This window comes from Triticum urartu, chromosome 7A (genome assembly GCF_056163025.1).
Source record: "Triticum urartu cultivar PI428250 chromosome 7A, HENAU_Tu73, whole genome shotgun sequence".
In the NCBI taxonomy this organism is placed as follows: Eukaryota; Viridiplantae; Streptophyta; class Magnoliopsida; order Poales; family Poaceae; genus Triticum; species Triticum urartu.
The window spans coordinates 37,558,465-37,580,649 of NC_141879.1; the positions used below are offsets into that span (position 1 = coordinate 37,558,465).

The window sequence follows — 22,185 nt, forward strand, 5'->3', positions numbered from 1 at the left end:
TATTACCATGTTATTTACATAGAAGTTATCGGAGGTGTGTTTTCAACCCCCCCCCCCCCCCCCTCCAATGTTTTCAACAACAGTTTCCCCCTGGGTCAAAGTTATCATGATGTTCGTACGTAAGCTATGAAATCCACTGTGAGTAAAGTATCATGCTATCTACACAAAATTTATTAGGGGTATGTTTCCAACAACTTTCCCCCAGGTCAAACTTACCAAGGTGTTGTATATAAGTTATCATGGTTGCGGTGTGTAAATTAACATGCTATTTACACAAAAATTACCGGGGTATCTTTTCAATACTTTTTTCCCGAATCAAAGCTATCATTGTGTTTGAACGCAAGTTATCGGAAATGCGGTGACTAAATTATCATGCAATTAACACAAAATTTTAACCGGGAGGCAGGGGGTTGCTTTCGACAATTTTTTTCTCGGGGTCAAAGTTATGATATTTGTATCTTAGTTATCATGTTTACGGTGCGTAAATTATCACGTAATTTACATATAAAGTTACTCGGGAAACTTTTTAACCCCCCTGTGGGTTAAAGTAATTACCTTGGTTATAACAACTTTTTTCTTGGGTTAAAGTTATCGTGATGTTTATACCTAAGTTATGAGATCTGCGATGTGTCTCCTATCATACTACTTATCACATAAGTTGTCGGGCGGTGCATGAGCGGTGATGCATGCATAGTTGGATAGCAGGTTTTTCCCCTCGGGCAGGGGGGGGGGGGGGGGGGTTGGGAGCTCCATCGCAATCTCGAGCATCTCACCTGACAGATGTCGAGTTGATCGGGACTGTCGGAAAACACAATGTTTGGTACTTAACTGTTTGGAGGCTTGCGGGCTGGCATGGCATGCTATGGTATTTACACAAAAATTTACCATGAGTATGTTTTTAATTTTTTTCGGATGGAAGTTATCAAGTGTTTTTATGTAAGTTACCAAGTCGGTGGTAAGTGAATTACCATGCTATTAACGGGGTATGTTTCGACACTACAACAGAAACCCCCGTATAGCAACGCATGTCTTCCAATGATATGATAAAATGTGTTGTTGGCTGTGTTCCCACCTCCCACGTCCCACGGAGAGCTAACCTCCCTCAACCCACCTCCACCTTATCTGTACTTCCTCCGTGTAAATATCACGCACCGAAGCAGATTTGTAAAGAAAAAAGTTTTTCTCCCTGCCACCACTCTCCGCCGATTCCTCTCTCTCTCTCTCACCGGCGCGGCTCCCCCTAACCTCTCTCCTTCGATCCTCCACCTTGGAGACGTCCTCCACGCGCCTCCATGCGCCTCCTCATCCATGGGTCACCGGCTCGGCTCGGTGCCTCAGCTGGTGTGACGGCCCGGCGTCTACGCATGCGCGGGAGCCAACTTGGGCTCGACGGAGCTGCTCGGCCTCGGCCACCTCAACTTGGATGCTGAAAGTTCAGTAATGCACTCATCCCCTCTCCTCTTATCCTTCCCGCCGCTTCCCACCTACATGCCCGCGGCACCTCACGCGCGAGCGCGAGCCCAAGGGCGCAAGGCACACCGCCTCCGTGCCCCTTCCCCGGCGTCTTAGCGCTGTTCGACGCCACCGCCCAACCCTCCACTGCAGAAGGTGGCTGATGCCTTCCCCCAAAGCGACGCCTTGGCATCCCTCTCCTGACCACGACAGGATTGATTATTGCGCCTCCATCATCTCTTTTTAATTGTGCATTCCTCTCCTAGTTAAAATTTGGGTACATCTTCTCTGCTCATTAAGATGCAAGTAGTGTGTGCTCCTCTTCTGGTTGATATGCAAGTAATGTGTGCTATGCCCATTGGAAGTTGATGAGTATGTGTCAGATGTGGAAGACGAAAGCACAACAATGAACTGCAGTTGAGTCTGACAAATAATTGTTCTTATAATAAAGTTTGAGGACTATTCATCGTCAGAGCTTAGTTCGTGAGCTCTGTTTCAAAGTCCACTTTTATAGGAGTAAGTACGGTGCCACAATCCTGACCCCCCTGTTCATGTTAGTTCTTCAAGGACCTGATTGTGCTTGACCGTGTCGTTTTGATGTTGTGAATCACAAGCTAATAATAATTTTCTGTGTGCCTGCACCAAATCCTTTTTAAAAAATATGCTTTCAACACTGTTTGTATGTCAACTCCTCTGAAATAGGAATGCAACAAATGACACCATTGGGAGTTTGGGTACTACATTTTGATCAGTTCCTAAATTCAGTAATTTAGCTCTGGGTGAAAAACTAAATGACTTGATTCTTATACGATTAGAAGAATTATCTTTCTTTTTAGTGTGCATTTTGAATTAAATTAACAGTATGCATTTAACTTTTAGCAGTGCATGTGCAAGTCAGCTTTAATGGCAATCACAAACCGAAAGGCTCCTATGAGAAATTACATCGTCTATGCCCTATGGGCTTTTTTTTTGAATTTTTGCCCTATGGGCTTTAGCATACTTAGTACGTCAATAGGAGCAGGATCATGCCATACATGTCCGCTTGTGAGTTGTGAATAAAAGGTCTAATAAACATTCCCAATTGTCAGATGCATAAAAAGGTGATAGTAGTTTCCCTGTGTTGTTGTAGTTGGATTGTGTTTATATTATTCTGTCATCGAAGTTAACCATGGGTTCTGTCATATTCAGGGTTCTGTTCAAAGAAGTACGTAGCTTGCCTTAATTCTTCTCATCGGAGTTGTGCAGAATCCAGGACAATTCCTTCTTCCCATAACTACTTTGGTGTCCTGTTATGGAGCCAATTATACATCACTCAGGTACATCCACTGCCCACTTATCTTTCATGCCTGCATATAGTGATAGTGTTCATATATAATTCTTATGTAACTCCCAGCTTGCTTAGTAACTAGAAAACCCCAACAAGGCACTCTTTCTGATATCTCTAATTTAGATCCATGCTCAAGCAGGAATACAGGTAGAGCTACTCTTGACTCCCCTTTATATGTATACATGTATTGCAGGAATGTTACTACTGTTCGTATTTAAATTTTGTTATGTTAACAAAAAAATGTTCAAAATATGTGTATGAGATGTCCAACAGGGCAAACAATGTGTATGACCGATGTATATCTCTAGATACCTCTTTGAGTTTCAGTACAAAACATGCTGATGTACTCAAGTGATATGGGGCTTATTTTGCAAGTGGTTTATGGAAGAAAATAATTTGTATGCGGAGATGCTATGTTCATTATACAGAGATTATGCTTGGATTTTGTCATGCAACTTGTACACGTACATTGTTATAGATAATTCCATTGAGAATGCATAAACGTCAATTTGAGAATGGTGCCAGAACAACCTGTATACTGTATATTGCTATTAGTGGGATATTTTTTTATCCCTGATTCTTATATTAGGACTCAGGACTCCATGTACATCAAGTCGCGTGTCTACAATAATCAAAGGTAAAGCCATTTGCCATCACCTCTTCATAGACCATGTATCGATTCTATTCTCATCGCATTTTTTATTTTCAGAGATCTAAAAAATGGTGAATACTGGATAGCATCTTCAAATTTTGGGAAATACTCCCTCGGTTCACTATTATAAGAACTTTTTCTGAATCGGATGTATATAGATGTGTTTTAGTGTGTCTGTTGACTCATTTCAATCCGTATGTACACCATATTAAAATATCCAAAACGTCTTATTATAGTGAACGGGGGAAGTATATAAGCAAAAATGCAAAATCCATGTCCCTGTTGGCTGAGAGAAAATCTGATTGTTACACTGGTAGTACCGACCTAGAATATAAAACTGAGGCTATTAACTTCGGAAATGAATTGTAAGCAATCAGCAATGCCTGTTGATGCTACATTAGAAAATATGATCAGTTGATATGACCACTCAAAAATGTCAGAAGTATTTTTCATGCAGATAGATCAGTTATCTCATGGCCTTCAACATTTGTATTTGCTTTTTTTTTTCAAATTTATTGCTCCGTTAACCTTTTTTATTCTTTGTTTAATAATACATTGTCCTTACTCATGTCAGCTTTTTGTTGTTGTTGTAGATCGCCCAGATAAATGGATGGTGCATGACTAAGTTGATTGCAAGGTGGAGAGTTGGGCCAGTACCAGATAGTTCTACATTATGTTACAGAATGTCACTTTCATGGTCAATGTATGGAAATCATGTATATATTCTTTGGATTGTGTTCTATGTAATGCAACCGACTGGATTTAATAAATGAGATCTTTCTCTTTACTGGATTTGCCACTCATGCGCACTTTCAATGTTGATTTACTAATATTGTTGGTAATGTATAAAATACTACTTCATATAACGGTTGAACTAATCTGCTATGTCCATTTCAAAATCAGTTTGTGTAGGTTACCCACCAACACCAACGCATGCGAAGTGTTGTTAGGCTGCAACCATATACGTTGCTACCCTGCAACGCTTTTTCACGTTGATTACCAACGCAATTATATATGTTGTTGTAGACCCTTGCAACACCACCAACGACAACGCATGATAATCCGTTGGTGTAGACCTTAGCAACGGTTATATGGACATACGACAACGCATCGATGCGTTGCTAAAGGGGGGTTTGTGTTGTAGTGCGACAAAAAGAATTCCTCGGTCAAAAGTTACCAGGCCCTGGGTGCGAAAGTTATCGGGTCTACCTTTCATAAATTACCATGTTATTTACAAAAAAAAATTCAGGGTGTGTTGTTAACAACTTTTTCCCCGGTCAAAACTACCACGGTGTTTATATGTAATTTATTAGATCGGCAGTGCTAAATCATCAGAGTTTAATCCCCTTGTCAAACACTTTTTAAAATGTATTTAAAATTGATGTAAACATGATTTATAAACGTGTATGCCTCTCCCACTATAGTCAGTAACATGACGCACTAGTGAAAAAGAAAAAATCAGTAGATATAATGCTTTTTTCTGATGCGTAATAAAGAAGGATAAAATGTTCAGTTGCGTTCAAGTGCACAACAAGTAATGCTAGCCAGTTGGTTAACCTCTTTGAGGTAGCAGTAGGTGACCAGAGTTTAAATCCCTGCTCCAGCAATTTTTTTCTTCCACACAGCACAAAATCGCGTGGGGAAAAAGAAAACGGGATCGTGCGCGAGGGAAAACGGGATTGTTCGGATCTTTCGCTAACTTCCAGTCGACTGGAAGCTAGCATTAATTTGTAGTTAACTTTACAGTGGTAGTAGGCTAGTAGCAGCAGTTCATCTTTTGTAGGTCCAGACAAGTAAAGGATTTACAGCCTCGAAAACCCAGTAGCAATGTAGCATGACCTTTTGTCAACCACCTGATATGTAGCTCTGCCGAAACTGTTTTATTTTTCTGAAGTAGCTCCATGTTGCTCCAGTTTAGGTTCAGATCTGAAGGTTTTCCAGTGATGTTCATCAGACGTCTCAGTGTGTGTTTATGCTCTTTTTTTCGCAAATACGCAAAGCTTACGTATCATTTCATTGATAGAAGAAAATGGAGGAAGTACAAGATAGGATACAACACACTACACGAACGCTAAAGCGCGAGTATGGTGCCCAGAGTAGAGGGAAGAGGGATGCTCGGCCTAAACAAGGGACACATACGGCTAAACCCACCTACCCCGGCCTCCGGCCACATAAGGCAAGGAGACACGGGGCACAGGACACCCATACCGCGTCACGACTAACACAAGCACCACCACCGAATGGCCGCGGCTTCAGATTTGACATGATCAACGTACTCCCACCGAGAACGCTTAGAGATCGGCGAGTGGGCTGCAGGACCCGGCCAGGCCGAAGACGAAAACCATGGGAGAAGCATCTGGTAGGATGTACATAGCGCCTAGGATGCCCATGCCATGAGATGCAGCACGAATCGACGCGATCGCTCTCAAGACTCAAGATCCAACACCAGGGACGCCGAGCAACAAGACAATGCCTTTAAGAAGGGGAACAACGTTATAGCGTCGTCGTTCTTTTTGAACTAAACCAAGAATCCCCAGGATTGCATTCGCTTTTTAACATGGGACTACATATAGTCTAGAGGGCAATGATATAGTATGAAGGGAGATTGGTATCAGAATATGTTGAACTCTTAATTTTACATGGATGTTGGATGATTTGGGCAACAAGCAATGCATGAACATATGAAGAGTCCACAAAATCACTAAGGGAAATGATTCGTTAGACTTGAGAGACTACCTATGATTTGCTATAAGATGGAAAAGAAAATAAGCCCAAAGCCACATGTGTCAGAGCTCGTTGAAAGTCACCTGATGGTGACACTTCCAAAATCAATGTCAACTCATCGTTCATTGATTATGAGTGTCAAGGTGCTACGTGACTAGTAGTGAGAAATAGGCATGGCACCCTCATTTCAGCTCACACTTTTGTGGTACTAGCAATGCGACGTTGCCTATATGTTGTTGGAGGCCCAACCAATTCAGGGTGGAGTCCACATGATGTTGGATAAGGGCAAGGGAGCAAACCAAACACTACCATATAAACTCCGTCCAACTACAGGTGATAAACACCCCAAAGTGATAGAATCTAGTGCCCCTTATAACTGGTTCGACAAATTTCACCTAAATAAAGATTCACAATATTATTGATTTATTGATCCTTTCTTTTCTTCTTGAATATAAAAGGTGGATGTTTTTCTTTTTTCAGTTGATTGCTAGTTCAAGCCAAGATTGATGTATATTAAAGTTCATAGATGTCTCGAGCCATCTAGGGTGTAATCTAAGATTCTATACAATTCTCACGTGAACGAACAAAAATAGTACAATTCATCTTATATACTCCTTCCATTCCATAATGCAGTGCGCCCATGCTTCTTGAGATTTAACTTCGACCATAAATTTAACCAACATGGGCGACTGCGGCGGGAGCATCACAGATACCTTTGAATTCGTATTCGAAAGAAGTTTTCAAAGGTATAATTTTTCAGTAAAATGATTTATGTATTATTGGTCTAATTAATGATCAAAGTTGAATCTCAAAAAACGTGGGCACACTACATTATGTTTTCACTACATTATGGAATGTAGTAGTACTTTGTAGTATAGAAACATAAATTACAAAAACACTTGATTCATATCATATGTCCGTGCAACTTACACTATGGAGGAAAAGGAAACACGAGGTATGCACTTTTTAAGAACCGTTCCTAAACAAATAAATGAGTTAATGTCAATGCATTTCGGAGTTTTTAACCATTCAGCAATAGAAATCACGAGCCCGGGTCCTCGAATATCTCAATTGGCACCACAACAAATAAGAAAATTGTAGATATGATAATAGCCAAGTCATGTCTTATTGTCTTGCTTGCATAGAGAGAGGGAAGCTACCCCCCCCCCCCCCCCCCCCCCCCGCCCCCCCGGCGCCCAACACAGACACACACAATCCTTGCTTTCATCAATAATAGAGGAGACATGTTTCTGAAATCAACCTATTTTGGAAGCACTGGGATGGAAACCTGACTTTGGTGAGATGAGAGCCATCCGAAGCTCATCAAGGATGAGTGAAACTCCATAGGTCAGCATGGTACCTCTAGGCTAGGCGGCTCAGGTTCGTGCTACTACCCGCACATTGCCAGATTATGATCATGCAAAAATTTAGTGTCATTTTTTATTTTTGAAAGTTCGAACCCTTCAAACACAGACATCACTAGCTCAGACGAAATATAGGAACCGTTCAGTTTCGGCTGATGCGTCAACTGGCACCATGATAACAAAAGGATTGTAGATACCTAGCTAAAGATAATGGTTGCTAGATAAAATTTGCATTCTGATGCTTAGATAAGTAACCAGAGAGGTAAATGGATAGTGCACACATCTTGTGAAATACACGAGGATATGTATTGAGCCCAATGCTAAAGAAGCTTAGCGAGGAAAGAAAGCATGTGGGAATTGTGAAACTAAATTACACAGCTTGATCATAGTGATATATATTGAGCGCAATGTTGAAGAATAAACTTAGCGAGAAAAAGAAACATGTGGGAGATACAAATGAACCACGCCCATAAAACTACTAATGAAATGCCACATCAAAGCATTACAACCACAAGCGTTCACTTTCGACCTCATAATGAAATGCACGCAACACTTACATTACAAGCACCCAAAACGATCTAAAAAATTAATACGACATAGTTTAATATTACAAAAATGCAAGCGATCCATACCAAATATTTGAATAGGAATTTAAATGACTATAAATAGTAGGTAATGCTTGATCATAGCCTTAATCGAGGTTTTTGGAATTACATACCAAATATTTGAATAGGAATTTAAATGACTATAAATAGTAGGTAGATAGATAGATAGAATGCCTAGACTAAACTGGTAAAGCACATGGACATTGACACACAGTAATGTCTTAATCGAGGTTTTTGGAATTACATACCAAATATTTGAATAGGAATTTAAATGACTATAAATAGTAGGTAGATAGATAGATAGAATGCCTAGACTAAACTGGTAAAGCACATGGACATTGACACACAGTAATGTCGCGCCGAGCTGCCGCCGACGATACAGCATACACATGAATCAACCTAGAGAATCAAGAAAGTGAGAGTTGAATGAGCGTGCATGATCCGGGTGCATGCACACGGACGCCTGCACTCCGCCGTTTTTGGCGGCGACCAGCACCACCCGCCCGTCGCTCATGGTGACCACCTCCGTCCTGCTCGGTGCACCCCAACCGAAGTCGGTCACCTCGTATGCCTTGAACCGTGTGGACCCGTTGATGCCCACCAACCGGTCGAGTGGCACCCATGACACAATGTCCATCCAGTCCCAAAGGCCGAGCGGGTCCTCGGCTGTTCGCTGCACCTCCCGCTGAATCACCTCCATGGCAACTGCGACACCGTCAACCGCGAGGAGGTCCCGTGCCATGGCCTTGACGAGGCACCCGGTGATGCACGTCCCGAAGTAGTTCTCACTCACAGGCGGGTCAATGCCAGGCCGCCCGCGACAGTCGATGAAGAAGAAGAGGTAGACGTTGTGCCTGGTGGCGATGGCGGTCGGGTGCTTGGAACGGACGAAGGACACCCAGGCGAGCGCTGCGATAGCCACAAAGCTGGATGGCATGGGTGCCGTGGCGGGCTTCCCGGAGGTCGTTTGGCCGGACATGCATTGCTTCAGGTGTTGGATGTGCTTTGCGGTGATGGTGAACGTCCGACGAGGGAGTTTAATTGGGGCGCTAGGGAACATGTTGGCGGCCTGCAATGCAATGAGTGTCCGAAAATGTTAATTTTATAGCATTGGCAATAAAAGGAAATCAGTACTCTAAGGATGCATATTCTAGTGCTTATCTTAGGTCCTGTTTGTTTGGGTTGCGGTTGAAATGACAAGCAAGTGAAGCTAGTAGAAGCTGAGAAACCACTGAAGCTGATATAAGTCGAGAACACCAAAACACCTATGTTTCGAAACAGCTTTTAGAATGCCTTGCGAGCCCGTAGTTGGTGGCGGAAGTCTCAAATGCCCGTGTGCGTTGAAAATGTTGTTCAAATAGTGATTTTATATGATTTATTATGTTCTATATTAGCTCAAATCATGTGCAAGGGGATTTCGTGACAATACACATGATTTGGAAGATTTTGAGGAGCAAGGCTTGCGTGGATGGTATATGTAGGGGATTCACATTGATGTATTTTATGTAGGTTCGGGCCCTAGGTAATACCCTACTTCTCCTATGTGTTTTATCTGGCCTCGTATGAAGAGTTTGAGTAAAATGGTACTCTAGTGTTGTCCGGTCATGTCTAGATTCTCGCCAAGCCTTGGCTTAGTTGGCTAATATATGGGTGACGAGGTTATGCGCACACGACCAAGCCTCTAGCTTTATTAAGTTACAATAACACCAGCGTTACTAAGTTACACCTATTTATAAAAAGCGATAAATTTTGAACACCTCGAATACTAATTATGCATGAAAAGGTTGCAGATCAACATTTCTCCCCTATATAAGAATTTTATATTGCAATACTATCTCAATTCAAAGATTTGAGTCCATCCAATTGAGTGTGTGAGTATTGAGTTGATGCGACCAAACAAAATAAAAGCATAGAAAAAATGAAGATCTCATTATGGTGACTCTAAGTTTGCGGGTGGCCTCGACAACCTCTAAAAGATTATGAAGTTTGCTTCATAGTTGTTTTACAAACTGGGGATATGACGATTATGCTATTTAGAAACCTACGAAGAAACATATTGCTTTATGTTGCACTATAAGAATTTTCTATACTATAATTTTTTAGCCGTGGTTTTTTTATAAATTCGACAACATCTACCATACCGAATATATATTCCATGAAACTACATTTCATTATGAATTTAATAATATTAATTTGTCATTAAAAATCTTGATACTTTTTTCTATAAGTTTGGTCAAAATAGAGATGCTTTGACTTTCGACAAAAACTTAGGCTGGCAATAGTGGGGGTAACATAACTAGTATCATGTACTACCTCCGTCACGGTTTAGAAGGCGCGTTTGGAAATTCTCTGGGACCTAGGTGATTATCTATTGGTTATGAGATGGGCTAAAAAATAGCATTCACACTACGCATGCATATAGAAATAATATATCGGAGTACTAATTAGCTAGTAGAAATAAATGCAATGCGCCCTAAACCTTATCTATTGTGGAAACGCATGCAAATTTAATTGTGCCTTCTAAACCGCGACGGAGGGAGTACTTGGGACTCGCAAACATGCTTACGTGGCAGATAATTAAAGAAGAGAGAGGCAGTCATAGTAACATAGGTATATACCGTAACATAATAAATGTTATGCTATGTGTCATGCGGCAATAAATGAGACCACCTATGATACTACTTTATGATACTATGCACTATGGATGTAGTATCATACACTAGTATCATATGCATGATATTAATATATGTTACTCCTCACTATGATTAGCCTTATATGCGGACTAAAAAAGACCGAAGGGAGTACTAATACCTTCGTCCGGATTTAAAAGGTCTTGTGACCATGAAGCCCCGCCCGGAAAAGTTAGGCTGCTCGAGCTGAAAGCCTGCACGGCTGCACCAATGACTTGCATTTTCCTTTTCCTAAGGCTAGTCATAGTGAGAGTAACTTAGCTAGTAACATAACACATCCCAAGACAAGTTTGCTTATGTGGCACCTAGTTAATGAGGAGAGAGGTGTTTGGAGTAACATATTATGTTACCATCACATAGCGCTTCCCAAGAAATGTTGAGTCTATAAGCTAATAAATACAACCATATATAATACTAGTATTTTTATGATACTTTGCATTATGAAGGTAGTAACATAGACTAGTGTCATATATATGACACTAGTCTAAGTTACTCTCCACTATGACCAGCCTAAGGCTGCACACCTTACTTCCCATGCGTAGCGATGAGGTTTGCATGCAAGTCGTTGCCTGCAACCGGCCGCGTATGCTGCGCCTCGTTTCCTGTGCGTGCAGTTAATCTTTGCATGCAAGCGTTGGTAGCTAAAACCGCTGGACTGAAGCCGGCTGATTGGCCATTTTGAGCTCTACAAAACTGGAGGGTGTTTGTTTTCAGGGATTATAAGTCCCATCTAAACTAAATAGGAGGGATTTATAGGGACTTAAAGTGGGCATTTGAGACTTATGAAATAAGACTTTCAAGGAGAGACTTATAGTTATAATATGGTCTTATAGAGACTTATAAGTCACAGGAACCAAACAGGTAGAGACTTTTTAGGGACTTGGGATTTATAAGTTGGGACTAAAAAAAGTCCTAGGACTTATGAACCAAACAGGGTCTTAATGTTTCAAGCTTCGAAGATTACTAGTCCCTCTGTCTGAAATTGTTTGTCGTAAATAGATAAAAATGAATTTATCTAGAACTAAAATGCACAACTTGAAGCCACGTAGGTAGTGGCGGATTCAGGATTTCAAAATTGGGTGTTCAAAAAAAATAATTGCACTACAATATCTAAAAGGTTCATGTAGCTAGTAAGAACTTTTTTTCAAAGAATAATGGCAGTATCCTACAGAAAATAGTAAAATTTGAAATTCTTTTCTACACAATCATAAAATATGTCATGGCCAAAAACAAGGCGTCGTGAAAACCATAGTTCATGTAGGGCTGGTAATAGTAATAGGGTGTTAATGCAAGATATGAGACAGTGAAAAAGCATCGATGGTAATTGGTCTTAAGGGAATCAAGATGTTTGTGATTGTTGGAACGAAGATTTGAGGCCAGTTTATATGAAACAACATGATGTTTATTGCACAAACCACACCACTTTTTATACATGCATCTAGTATAAATCATATATAAAAAATTTCTGCCAAAACATTTGGGTGTACACCCTTGACCCCAGGTGGATCTGCCCCTGCACGTAGGGGGCGATGGTGTCGAACCTCCACGAGAAAAAACAATAAAACATGAAACTTACCCAAAAATTGATGGCCAGTGGTTGACCTGAGTTATTAGGAAATCAAATCTACACGGTGCAGACTGCAGAGGTAGAAAGGTAATTTAATTTTTCCAAGGAAAGGGAATCGGGCTGCTTAGTTTGACCGCGCGGCTAGCTAGACACTAACGGACATGGAAGGGAAGTAAGGGGCGAGCAACATACCAGCGGCAGATTGGGCGCATACTTCCGCAGCGTGCTCCTCGCCAGCTCCTCGCCGCCGGGGATGGCGACCACCGCGCGGTCAAACGTCATGGTAGCCACGGCAGCATCATCATCGCCGCGGCAGGCCGCGGCCCATGCCTGCAGGAACATCCACACCGACCGGCCGTCGACCACGGCGTGGTGCAGAGCCACGCCGACCGCCACCCCGCCCTTGAGCCGCGTGACCTGCACGGCCAGCACCTCCGCGGGGAGCGCCTCCACCTTGAGCTCCGGGACGAGCGCCTCGAACGCGTCCACGTCGTGGTCCGCGTCCCCCGCTAGCCGCCGCACGTCCGTGTCGTCGCTCTCCGCGACCACGAACCGCACGCCGCCGCCTCCCTCGGGGCCGGAGCAGTCGATGGCGGCATCGCCGGTGGACGGTAGGAAGACGACCCTCCCGGCGAGCGGGGGGAGCCGCGCGAGCGTGGCCACGAGGGACGCGCGGAGGGAGCCCACGAGCGACTCGAAGGGCGGGTGCTGCTGGCCGCCGGCGTCATGGACGAAGAGGAGCACGCGCTGGATTAGCGGGTTCGCCACCCACGGCGCGTCCAGCGCGGATAGCCTGACTACCAAGTCCTCCGGTTGTGGCACCACCACGTGGCCGACCTCCACGATATTTACCGTCGGCATGACTAGCGAGGACGACACAGACGAGCGAGCTGGGTGGTGGTGGTGGAGGACTGCGTTGCGTGCCGACCTGCCGGGATCTGGACCTGCTTAATTATCCGGAGTACAGTACAATTCTGACCGAGAGAGCTCACTTGCAAGACTGACGGTGGGCCCCATCTCTGTAATAAGAGAGTGGCACATATCTGTAATAAGAGAGCGGGGATCGGGGCGTCTCTTCAGCCTATCTATCGAACCGGTACGTATGGCACTTGGCGGTGGCACAACTCTGTAATAAGAGCGAACTCCAGTTTTTGCGTTTTCTCGGATTTTCAAGGGCGTATTTGGTTGCAGTTTGCAACACTAGTTGTATTGCATGTTCATCTCCAGCCAATTTCGTTGATAAAATGTAGCCTTATATGCAGCAGATGCAATCTGTTTGGTTGCCTGCATCACATGGAGAGGCATTTATCCCCTGCTGTTTGGTTGCCGTTTTTGTGCTTATGGTGTGAGCAGATGCAAACTTCAGTTGTTTTGTTGCGAACAACGTTTGTGTTCTGCTCACCCCATTCAAATATGATGGCCTTACCACCACATGATCAGCACAACAGCAACAGCAGAACAACAAGATCAAACAAAGCAAGCAATGTAATGACAGCAAACTTAACACAACAAGTAAGGAAAAGACAGCAAACTACTTAACTACATAGCATAAGTCTAGATTAAAAGCAGGGGCATCCTCCTTTCCTGCTTCATACCAAGGTGCTGCTCCTGGCCAAAATATGAACAAGTTCCAGCACAAGTCTCGCCACACACCATAAAAGTTCTCCACTAACACTTTACTTAAGTTAACTACATAGCCTGCTCGATGTTACCAACGCAATTGTGCCTGGTGCAACGAAACATGCACATCACCGAGGAGTCGTGGTTGTAGATCTGAACCTTCAGTCCGAGTCCGGAGATGCGCACAACGACGAGGTCGCCGGGGACGATCCGGTGGCGGCGGCAGAAGTAGTTCTAGCCCCGGCCAAGCACCATGTGCCCCTCGAAGTTCTGCACCAGCATCCAGAACACGCACCGCTTGTTCGCCGACAGCCTGACGACGCGCTGGAGCTGCTTGATGACCAGCCAGGTGTTCATCACCTCCATGAACTTGGGAGGCATGACGAGCATGGCGAGGTCCTCGTTATCCTTGATCTGCCGGTATAAGCGCATCGGCTCCCTGGCCCCCTCCTCGTGGCCCTGCCTCGGAGATCGTCCCCTTGAACGTGGCACGCTCATGAAGGCGATCCTGCCAGGCAGGTCCACCTTCCCGAGCCACCTGTTCATGGGGATGAAATCCTCGACGCGCTCAGCTCCGGCCACCACCTGAGCTCCTCCTCCCGGCACATCCCAGCCAGTCTTCAATATCTTGTCAGGTAAGATGACAAGTATTAGTGCGCAAACTCTTTGCAAAATGGCACTAATCAGTGCACAAACTCTTTGAGGAAATGCCACTTATCAATGGCACTTGCTGTTGGGCAAGTCCACTGATCAGTGGACTTGCCCAACAGCAAGTGCCATTGATAAGTGCCATCTTCTTTGATGGAACTGACACTCAACACTGCACTATCCTAAACACGGTAACATCTAAAAATAGCAACACCAAGTGTCAATAGCACCCATGTGCAGCCATGCAGATTTGGCACCATCCTAAAATGATCCTACTACATGCACGTATAACATTCAACACAAACCCTAGCAAGAACATGTATGTTAGCACCATGAAACATGAACATGATCATATCTAGAACATGAACATGCCATTAGTCAACATGATTCTAGCATTCATCACTCAACATGAACATGACATCAGTATAACATTCATCACTCAACATGAACATGATTCTAGCATGAACACACCTACTAGCATGAACACAAATCATAGAACACACAAGCAGTAGCACAAGAAAAATTATCCTAGCACACACACTGTACAAAACAAGAACAGATCAGTCCGATTGGATTCGATTGGGATAGCATCCAATCGATCTGCTATAATCCTATCTAATCCTATCGAATCCACCTACTACTACAATATGCCTAAGAAATAAACATATAATCTATATCTAGGAGCAAGGATCGAGGGGTTTGACTCACCGGAGCACGTGCAGCCGCGGCAAACCGAGGCCGGGGTGAAAACCCCGGCGGGAAGGAGAGAGGGGGCGGAGCAGAGGAGGCGCCGGCCCCGGCGCCGGCCTTGCGGCCTCGGCCCCGTGTTCAACGCCACGCCGGAGGTCGAGAAGGACGGCCCGCCGACCGGAGAAAACCCTTGGACGGGGGTCAAGAAAACCCCCATGGCCAATGGGGTCCCAAGAAGGGGCGGCTTCGTCGACGGCGCCGGCGCCGAGCCCAGGACCACGAGGTCCGGAATCGGCGGCGGAGCAGGAGCGGCCGGCGCCGCATTGTCCGGCGCTCGTGGTGGCCGACAACAGATGGGGGATGGCCCAAGTTCTGGAGCCCGGCCAGCCAGCGCTCCTGGATGCCGGCGATGCGCTGGTCGACGGGGGTCAGAGGGTGGCGCGGCGGTGGGCGTGGCGGAGCCATCGGAGGAGAGGAGAGGGAGCGGCGCTGAGGGAGAGAGAGGGAGCGGTGGGAACAGTGCATCTGGGCGGTGACAGGAGAGTGGGGAGAGAGTAATGAGACGTCGCCTCCGTCTCCTGCGCTTCCTGAGGCGTGCAATTGCCTCGCACGCGTGGCCGCACGCGGCCAGGTTCGCGAGAAACTACCGATTCGGCAGTTTTCGCCGGGCCAGACTGCGGGCTGCTTTAAGGTCCGTGCGGGCCTCAAACCGCATGCAGCCCAGGCAACCAAACAGGCCGCGTACATCCCGCGCGGGCCTGGTTAGGCTGCATGCGGACAACCAAACACGCCCCAAATAAACTGCTCCACGTTTTTGTACATAGCCCGGCCTGATCCGGGAAGCCAGCTTCGTGGAGCCGAGCCGTTCGGGCCAGCTCCAGTCGCGGATTCGGCAAAGCGGGGAGCTGGGAAGCTACCGAACAGGCCCTTATTCAATCTGGTCACAATGTGCAGTTTCAGAGTTAAATCATTGTTAATGGACAACGCTAACGCCCACACATGTGGTGGGAGCCAAACTCGCCCACACGCCATATAACACACAGACTACGCCATGTCACCGCATGCATGCATGTGAAAATCTTTTTGGTTTTTCAGTTTTTAAAATGTTTTATCTCTTAAATGAAAAATCTGATTAAAGATCCGTTTTCACCATTAAAACCCCCGCGACGAGATCTTCGAAACTAGATCTCATATCGAGATATTTCGGCGAATTTTTTTTTTGTTAAAAGTTGCCATGTCTATTGCACATGAATTGCAGATATTTGCACTGAAATTGCCATGATATGTTTCAGCTATTTTCTTTTACATTTAAAAATAAATTTTAACATATTATAAAACGGGGAATTAAGACACTAGAATTGCCATGCACCATAAACTAAAATTGCCATGATACATGCACTTAAAATTTCCATGGTTCATAAACAAAATATTTTCATGGTAAAAGTACTGGAATTGCCATAATAAAAAAACGAAAATTGTCATGATCTACAAACTAAAATTGCCACATGGCAACTTTAGTTTAAGTACTATGGCAACTATAGGGTAAACATCATGGCAACTTCTGAGGAAAAAAAAAAATTCTTCAAAACATATCAACATGGGGTCTAGTTTTGAAGATCTCGTCGAGGCGGATTTAATGGTGAAAACGGATTTTTAATTCTCTTTTTTAATTAGGAGATAAAACATTTTTAAGCTGGAAACCAAAAAGATTTCTGCTGATGTCATTTATTTATACGTGGCAAAATGAGTGGTGATGGAGCTGTGTGAGCGATGTGCAAACGCCCACACATGTGGGCGTTACTTTTTCCGTTATTAATTATTATGTATCCTTGCTGCAATTTTGTATACTGTATTTTCTAATTTATATGCAATTGGAAGCTTACTAAACTCGGGAAAGGAACTATCGTCTAGTGAACATACATATGAGTGTCTTGTGACTGCAAGACTAGGGGTGGACTAACGAGCAGCTCGGCTCGTTAAGCTCGTACTCGTTAAGCTCGCGCTCGTTAAGGCTCGGCTCGTTAAGCTCGTTAAGATTAACGAGCATAAAACCCTGCTCGGCTTGGCTCGTTTGAAGCTCGTTAAGCTCGTGAGCGCTCGTTAACAGATTATAATGTGTTACTATATACATGATGAACGTGTAGGTATGATTCTCAAGTTGAAATATGGTGACTACAAAAAGAAATGAAGTAGTTTGTTGTCTCGTATGTCGATTAGATTAAATAGATGAGCTGAGGTGTTACAAAAAGTTTGTCATGTAAGATGAAAATATGTATTCTGTTGTTACTAACGAGCTTAACGAGCTACTCGTGAAACTCGTTAGCTCGCTCATTAAGCTCGTTAAGCTTAACGAGCTAAAAACAATGATTGGCTCTGTTCATTAAGAAGCGAGCTACGAGCTTAACGAGCTGAACTATCAAGCACTTATTAAGCTCGCGAGCTACGAGCTTTTGGTAACCCAGAGTTCGCCTGGGCCATGCATATTGGACTGGCCCTGCTTTACTTTATTTCTAGTTAGTTATGTCCCATTTGCTTTAATTAGGTTCTTTTGAATTTCTCTAATGCTGAGAAGTGATTTTCAACAGCATGCTCACATCCTTTTCGATTTATTGTTTACTCGATACATTTCTAATTTCTACATTTATGTATATAACTAGCGAAGTGGCCCGCTCGATGCGCGGGCTAGAATTTTATAAGTTTTTTTATAGGACCATATCATCTGGTTTATCTAAAAAATATAACCATATATGATATCATTTACAAATACGTACATGTTTTATATCCATTTAGCATTACCTTCTAATTATGTATTGCATGTCGTACTAACTGCATGTTTTTGATCAGCCACGGTGTTAATATTATATTTGTAATGTTTTTCTGGTACTTTTATCATGCTACATTGTTATATCCTTTTTTATAAAATTATATTTTATGGTTTCTTTGTTTTCATGCAGACATAGGTAAATTTGCTAAAATTGTGAATGTTCGACATATTAATTTTATTTTTAATGATTGTTTATTCTAAGTGATTTTTAAAATTCTTCTATGTAGTTAGAGTGCATTTATATAGTATATATATCCATTAAAATTGTATGTTCTGTGTAAGGTATTTATTGTCACGATAATTTTGCTAGACATGTGCACTAAGAAGCACCAACGTTGGCTCATATTTTCACATATGCAAATTTGGATATAACAATATTCAGTATGGCAGTGTTTCCACGGGCCGCACCAGGTTGATACTTCACTTTCCCCTTTCTCAGGTCTTCTTGTCATTTCAGGAACTTCTTATCAGGTTTTGGGATATGGGGAACCACAAATCAACCTCATGCATGTAGTATAGGTTCTTTGTTAAGTTTCTGTGTTCTTGGCCGCGACAATATCTAGATGGTTGAGATTGTGTCATACGGAATAAGGTCTTGTAGCTCCATCATTGTAGTAGTGTGGCCATTCTGGTCTACTCCATGCATAGATCCATTGGTTACCATGAGTTGCTTTATCATGTTTTTTTTTCCTTTTTAGTTCAATGTTGGTGCCATAGATTGTTAGCATCTATTATGATTGTAGTATAGTATTCATGGAGAAAGCATGCTCAACGATCTTAGGGTCCCACCAGTAAAGCCCGGCTGCTGTTAAAAAAAGGATAATCAGAAGTACATGCACACTTGAGGAGAACATTTTATGAAGAGAGAAGTGCATATTACACCCCCCAACTCTAGCCCTAGTCTAATATACACCCCTCAACTCCAATACCGTCTAAAATACACCCCTCAACTCTCAAAACCGGCTAGAATTCAACCCTCCCCTCCCTTTTGACCGGTTTTGACCCAGTTTGACTGAGTGAACAGTAAAAATAAAATTTTAAAAAGAAAAAAAATATTTTTTTGACAAAATTCAAAAAGTTCCAAGTTTTTGCACCGCATGAACAGTAAATTCAAAAAAAATCACCTTTTCAGCATGTTTGGATACCTGAGTAAATTTGAGATGTCCGTAAATTCGAAAAAAATTCAAAATTTTCAGCATGGTGAACAGTAATTCGGGAAAAAAATCCAAAAAAACCAGCACGCGCTCAAACATCATCCATGCAAAAAAAGTGTTTTAAAAAAATCGATTTTACTGTTCACCAAGCTGAAATTTTGAAAAAAAAAATCGAATTTACGGACATCTCGAATTTACTCAGGTGTCCAAACATGCTGAAAAGGTGATTTTTTTTAATTTACTGTTCACGTGGTGAAAAAAACTTGAACATTTTTGAATTTTTTTCAAAAAAAAATTATGGTTTTTAAAATTTTATTTTTACTGTTCACTCAGTCAAAGCTGGTCAAACTGGGTCAAAATCGGTCAACAGGGAGGGGAGGGTTGAATTATGGCCAGTTTTGTGAGTTGGGGGGTGTATATTAGACGGTATTGGAGTTGGGGGATGTATATTAGACTAGGGCTAGAGTTGGGGGGTGTAATATGCACTTCTCTCTTTTATGAATTATGTTGTAAGTCTTTTATATGTTTTACTATTGGTAGTCTACAAATATATGTCTACATGTATATTTTTTTAAAACAAAATTGAGGAGCAGAAAAAGTATTTTCATTGGGAAAAAAAATAAAGAGCTCAATGGAGCTCGGTCTCTGTAGGCACTTTTCGAAAGTGAGAGTAGGTACTATTGGTTATTTCTGGATTTTGAGATGCATGCAACAACTCTCTCAAATAACTCTTCGCAAGGCTGTTAACGCTACAACCCACCGTGTACTTTCCAGTGATGGGTCTTTACGAGAGGCTAAGCTAGCTAGCTAAGTTAATGTTAGCTTGATGGAATTATCTTTGTCGCGCCAGGTTCTTTGTTTGGTACATATTACACACATGGTGATTATTTTAACAGCTATCTAAGGCTAGATCAAGTGGTACCTTGCTTTGTTGAAGGGGTTCTGGTCAGTTCACACTCCCATTCGTGTTTGCGCACAATTGATCATTGATTGAAACACATGTCCAGCTCTGATCCAGTGGCGAATCTTGGGAAAAAATGAAGGGCGGGCTCAAACTAGACGAAGGAAGGATTCTGGACGAGTATAAACAGGATTTGAACTATGTGGGCTTAATGGGTTGCCGCTGATTGCCTGGGCTGGGCCAAATACTAGTAGAAAAAAATAAATTCCTCCCCCTCCCCCCCCCCCCCCCCCCACAGTAGATTCGCCCCTGCTCTGATCAATCATTGGTCAGTTGCCGCTCCGGACAACATATAGACCCACAGGGCATTCCCAACTACGATGCTCTATATAACTGAAAAACAGTTACATATCTATACTATTATTAAACAAGCAAAAATATTCATCCCTAACTGCACCCCATCTAATGCACACGAAACAAACCGAAACAATTAGAGCCTTAGATCAGGCCCACTCATATCAATCTAAGTCACGATTAACAACTAATCCTCCTTAGATGTGCATTTAGCAATTTTAGGTGCCCGGACGAAAACTCTGCCAGCATCGCTATCGATTCCAAAAAGAAAGGAAACAAATCCCTACTATCACGTAACACCCAATCTTCTCCCGAACTGCCCCCGGTACACCTTCATGGGCGCCCTTCGCTCGAGCCTTTCCTGCCTCCTACATGTCGTCGCCGCCGCTCCCTCTTTCACGGGTCGCCGTGCTCCCTCCCTGCAGCCTCCGCCGTTCGCTGCAGCAGACGCTTGACGCCCACGTGGTGCTACTGCCGCACACAGCAGCAAGGGTTCTGCGGCAGAGACATGGAAGAAGGATGACGGAGAGGGGCCGTTGACGCCGACGAGCGCAGCTGCGAGAAGGCTCTTCAGACGAGGCTGCTTCTCTCCCTCTCACTCTCCATGTTCGTTCTTCCCTCCATACTCTCCTGTCCCTCCCAAGCTGCAGCAAGGCGTCACGGCGGTGCCGGCATAAGGGCGTGGGTGGCGGCAGGATCAACTGCACCCTCTAGGCCTCTACACCCAATCTCTCTTTCTAACCTCTCTGTTCAGTAGGGATCTCTCTTTCTGACCTCTAGATATTTATTACAGCATGTTGACGCATCAAAAACTTCATTAAGGATGGATTGTCTAATGGTGTGTTTCTTATATAGGTTGAGGATGGTTTCTGTGACCAAACTGGAATGATGCAATGGAGAGACCGAGGACATGGGGGAAGAGGTTGTGGCTGGGGCCTTTACCATGGCGAGAGTTGGGACGGCGGGCATCCAATTGGCACTCTTCCATCGAATCACATTGCTGAGCATCCGGTGGTGTCAAAGCCGCCTCCTGGTCCACATATGCCGGATGGCAGAAAAGGATTTGCCAGAACAGCGCTTATATGACCCATTTTTATGTGATCCCATGAAGAGGAAGGATAGTAATACCCTGATAGATGCGTCATGTATACTGCATTACTGCTGGTCAATGGACATGCGAACCTGTCTTTTAGCAGCACATATATATATGCTGGTTCATGTCATCTTTAGTGCTTAACAACTTAACAAGATAATATGCAGGTTATCAAGGGCAAATGACCAGATTCAGTTTCAGGATTAACATTTACAATTGAGCTGGACGCCTTCAGGCTACAACCAGAAGCTCTTGTATTTATGATCATGCACATATTTAATGCAAAGTAAAGTTTTTGTTACCATCCACATGTTCATGTTTTAGATTACAAAAAGAAGGATTACCTCAAAGAGCACCAGGAACTCAGTTCTAGAATCTCTAAGAGCACATATTTATTGCTTGGAAGTGATTTGTTTCATTATCTATTTATTTCATATATATATGGGACCATTTTATATTGACGCGTATCACATTTGGTTACCATTGTGTATCTGAATGCTTGCTTAATTTAGGTGTATAT

The 22,185-nt window shown here is 43.3% G+C and overlaps 1 protein-coding gene across 1 annotated transcript; it reads right to left on the minus strand.

Annotated features, from left to right (window-relative positions):
- Positions 1-8,327: 8,327 nt before the first annotated feature.
- On the minus strand, positions 8,328-13,319 carry LOC125522453 (malonyl-CoA:anthocyanidin 5-O-glucoside-6''-O-malonyltransferase). The gene is made up of 2 exons (XM_087535525.1): positions 12,574-13,319; positions 8,328-9,193 (listed from the first exon to the last, which is right to left on the minus strand). Exons 1-2 carry the CDS (start codon positions 13,240-13,242, stop codon positions 8,519-8,521), a joined length of 1,344 nt encoding a protein of 447 aa, XP_087391651.1. The 5' UTR covers positions 13,243-13,319; the 3' UTR covers positions 8,328-8,518.
- Between the last annotated feature and the right edge of the window lie 8,866 nt (positions 13,320-22,185).

Coding starts and splice junctions, on each gene's coding strand:
- LOC125522453 (XM_087535525.1), bottom strand. CDS start 13,242: ATGCCGACGGTAAATATCGTGGAGGTCGGCCACGTGGTGGTGCCACAA. Junction 9,194..12,573: donor ATGCGCCCAATCTGCCGCTG/GTATGTTGCTCG, acceptor ATTGCATTGCAG/GCCGCCAACATGTTCCCTAG.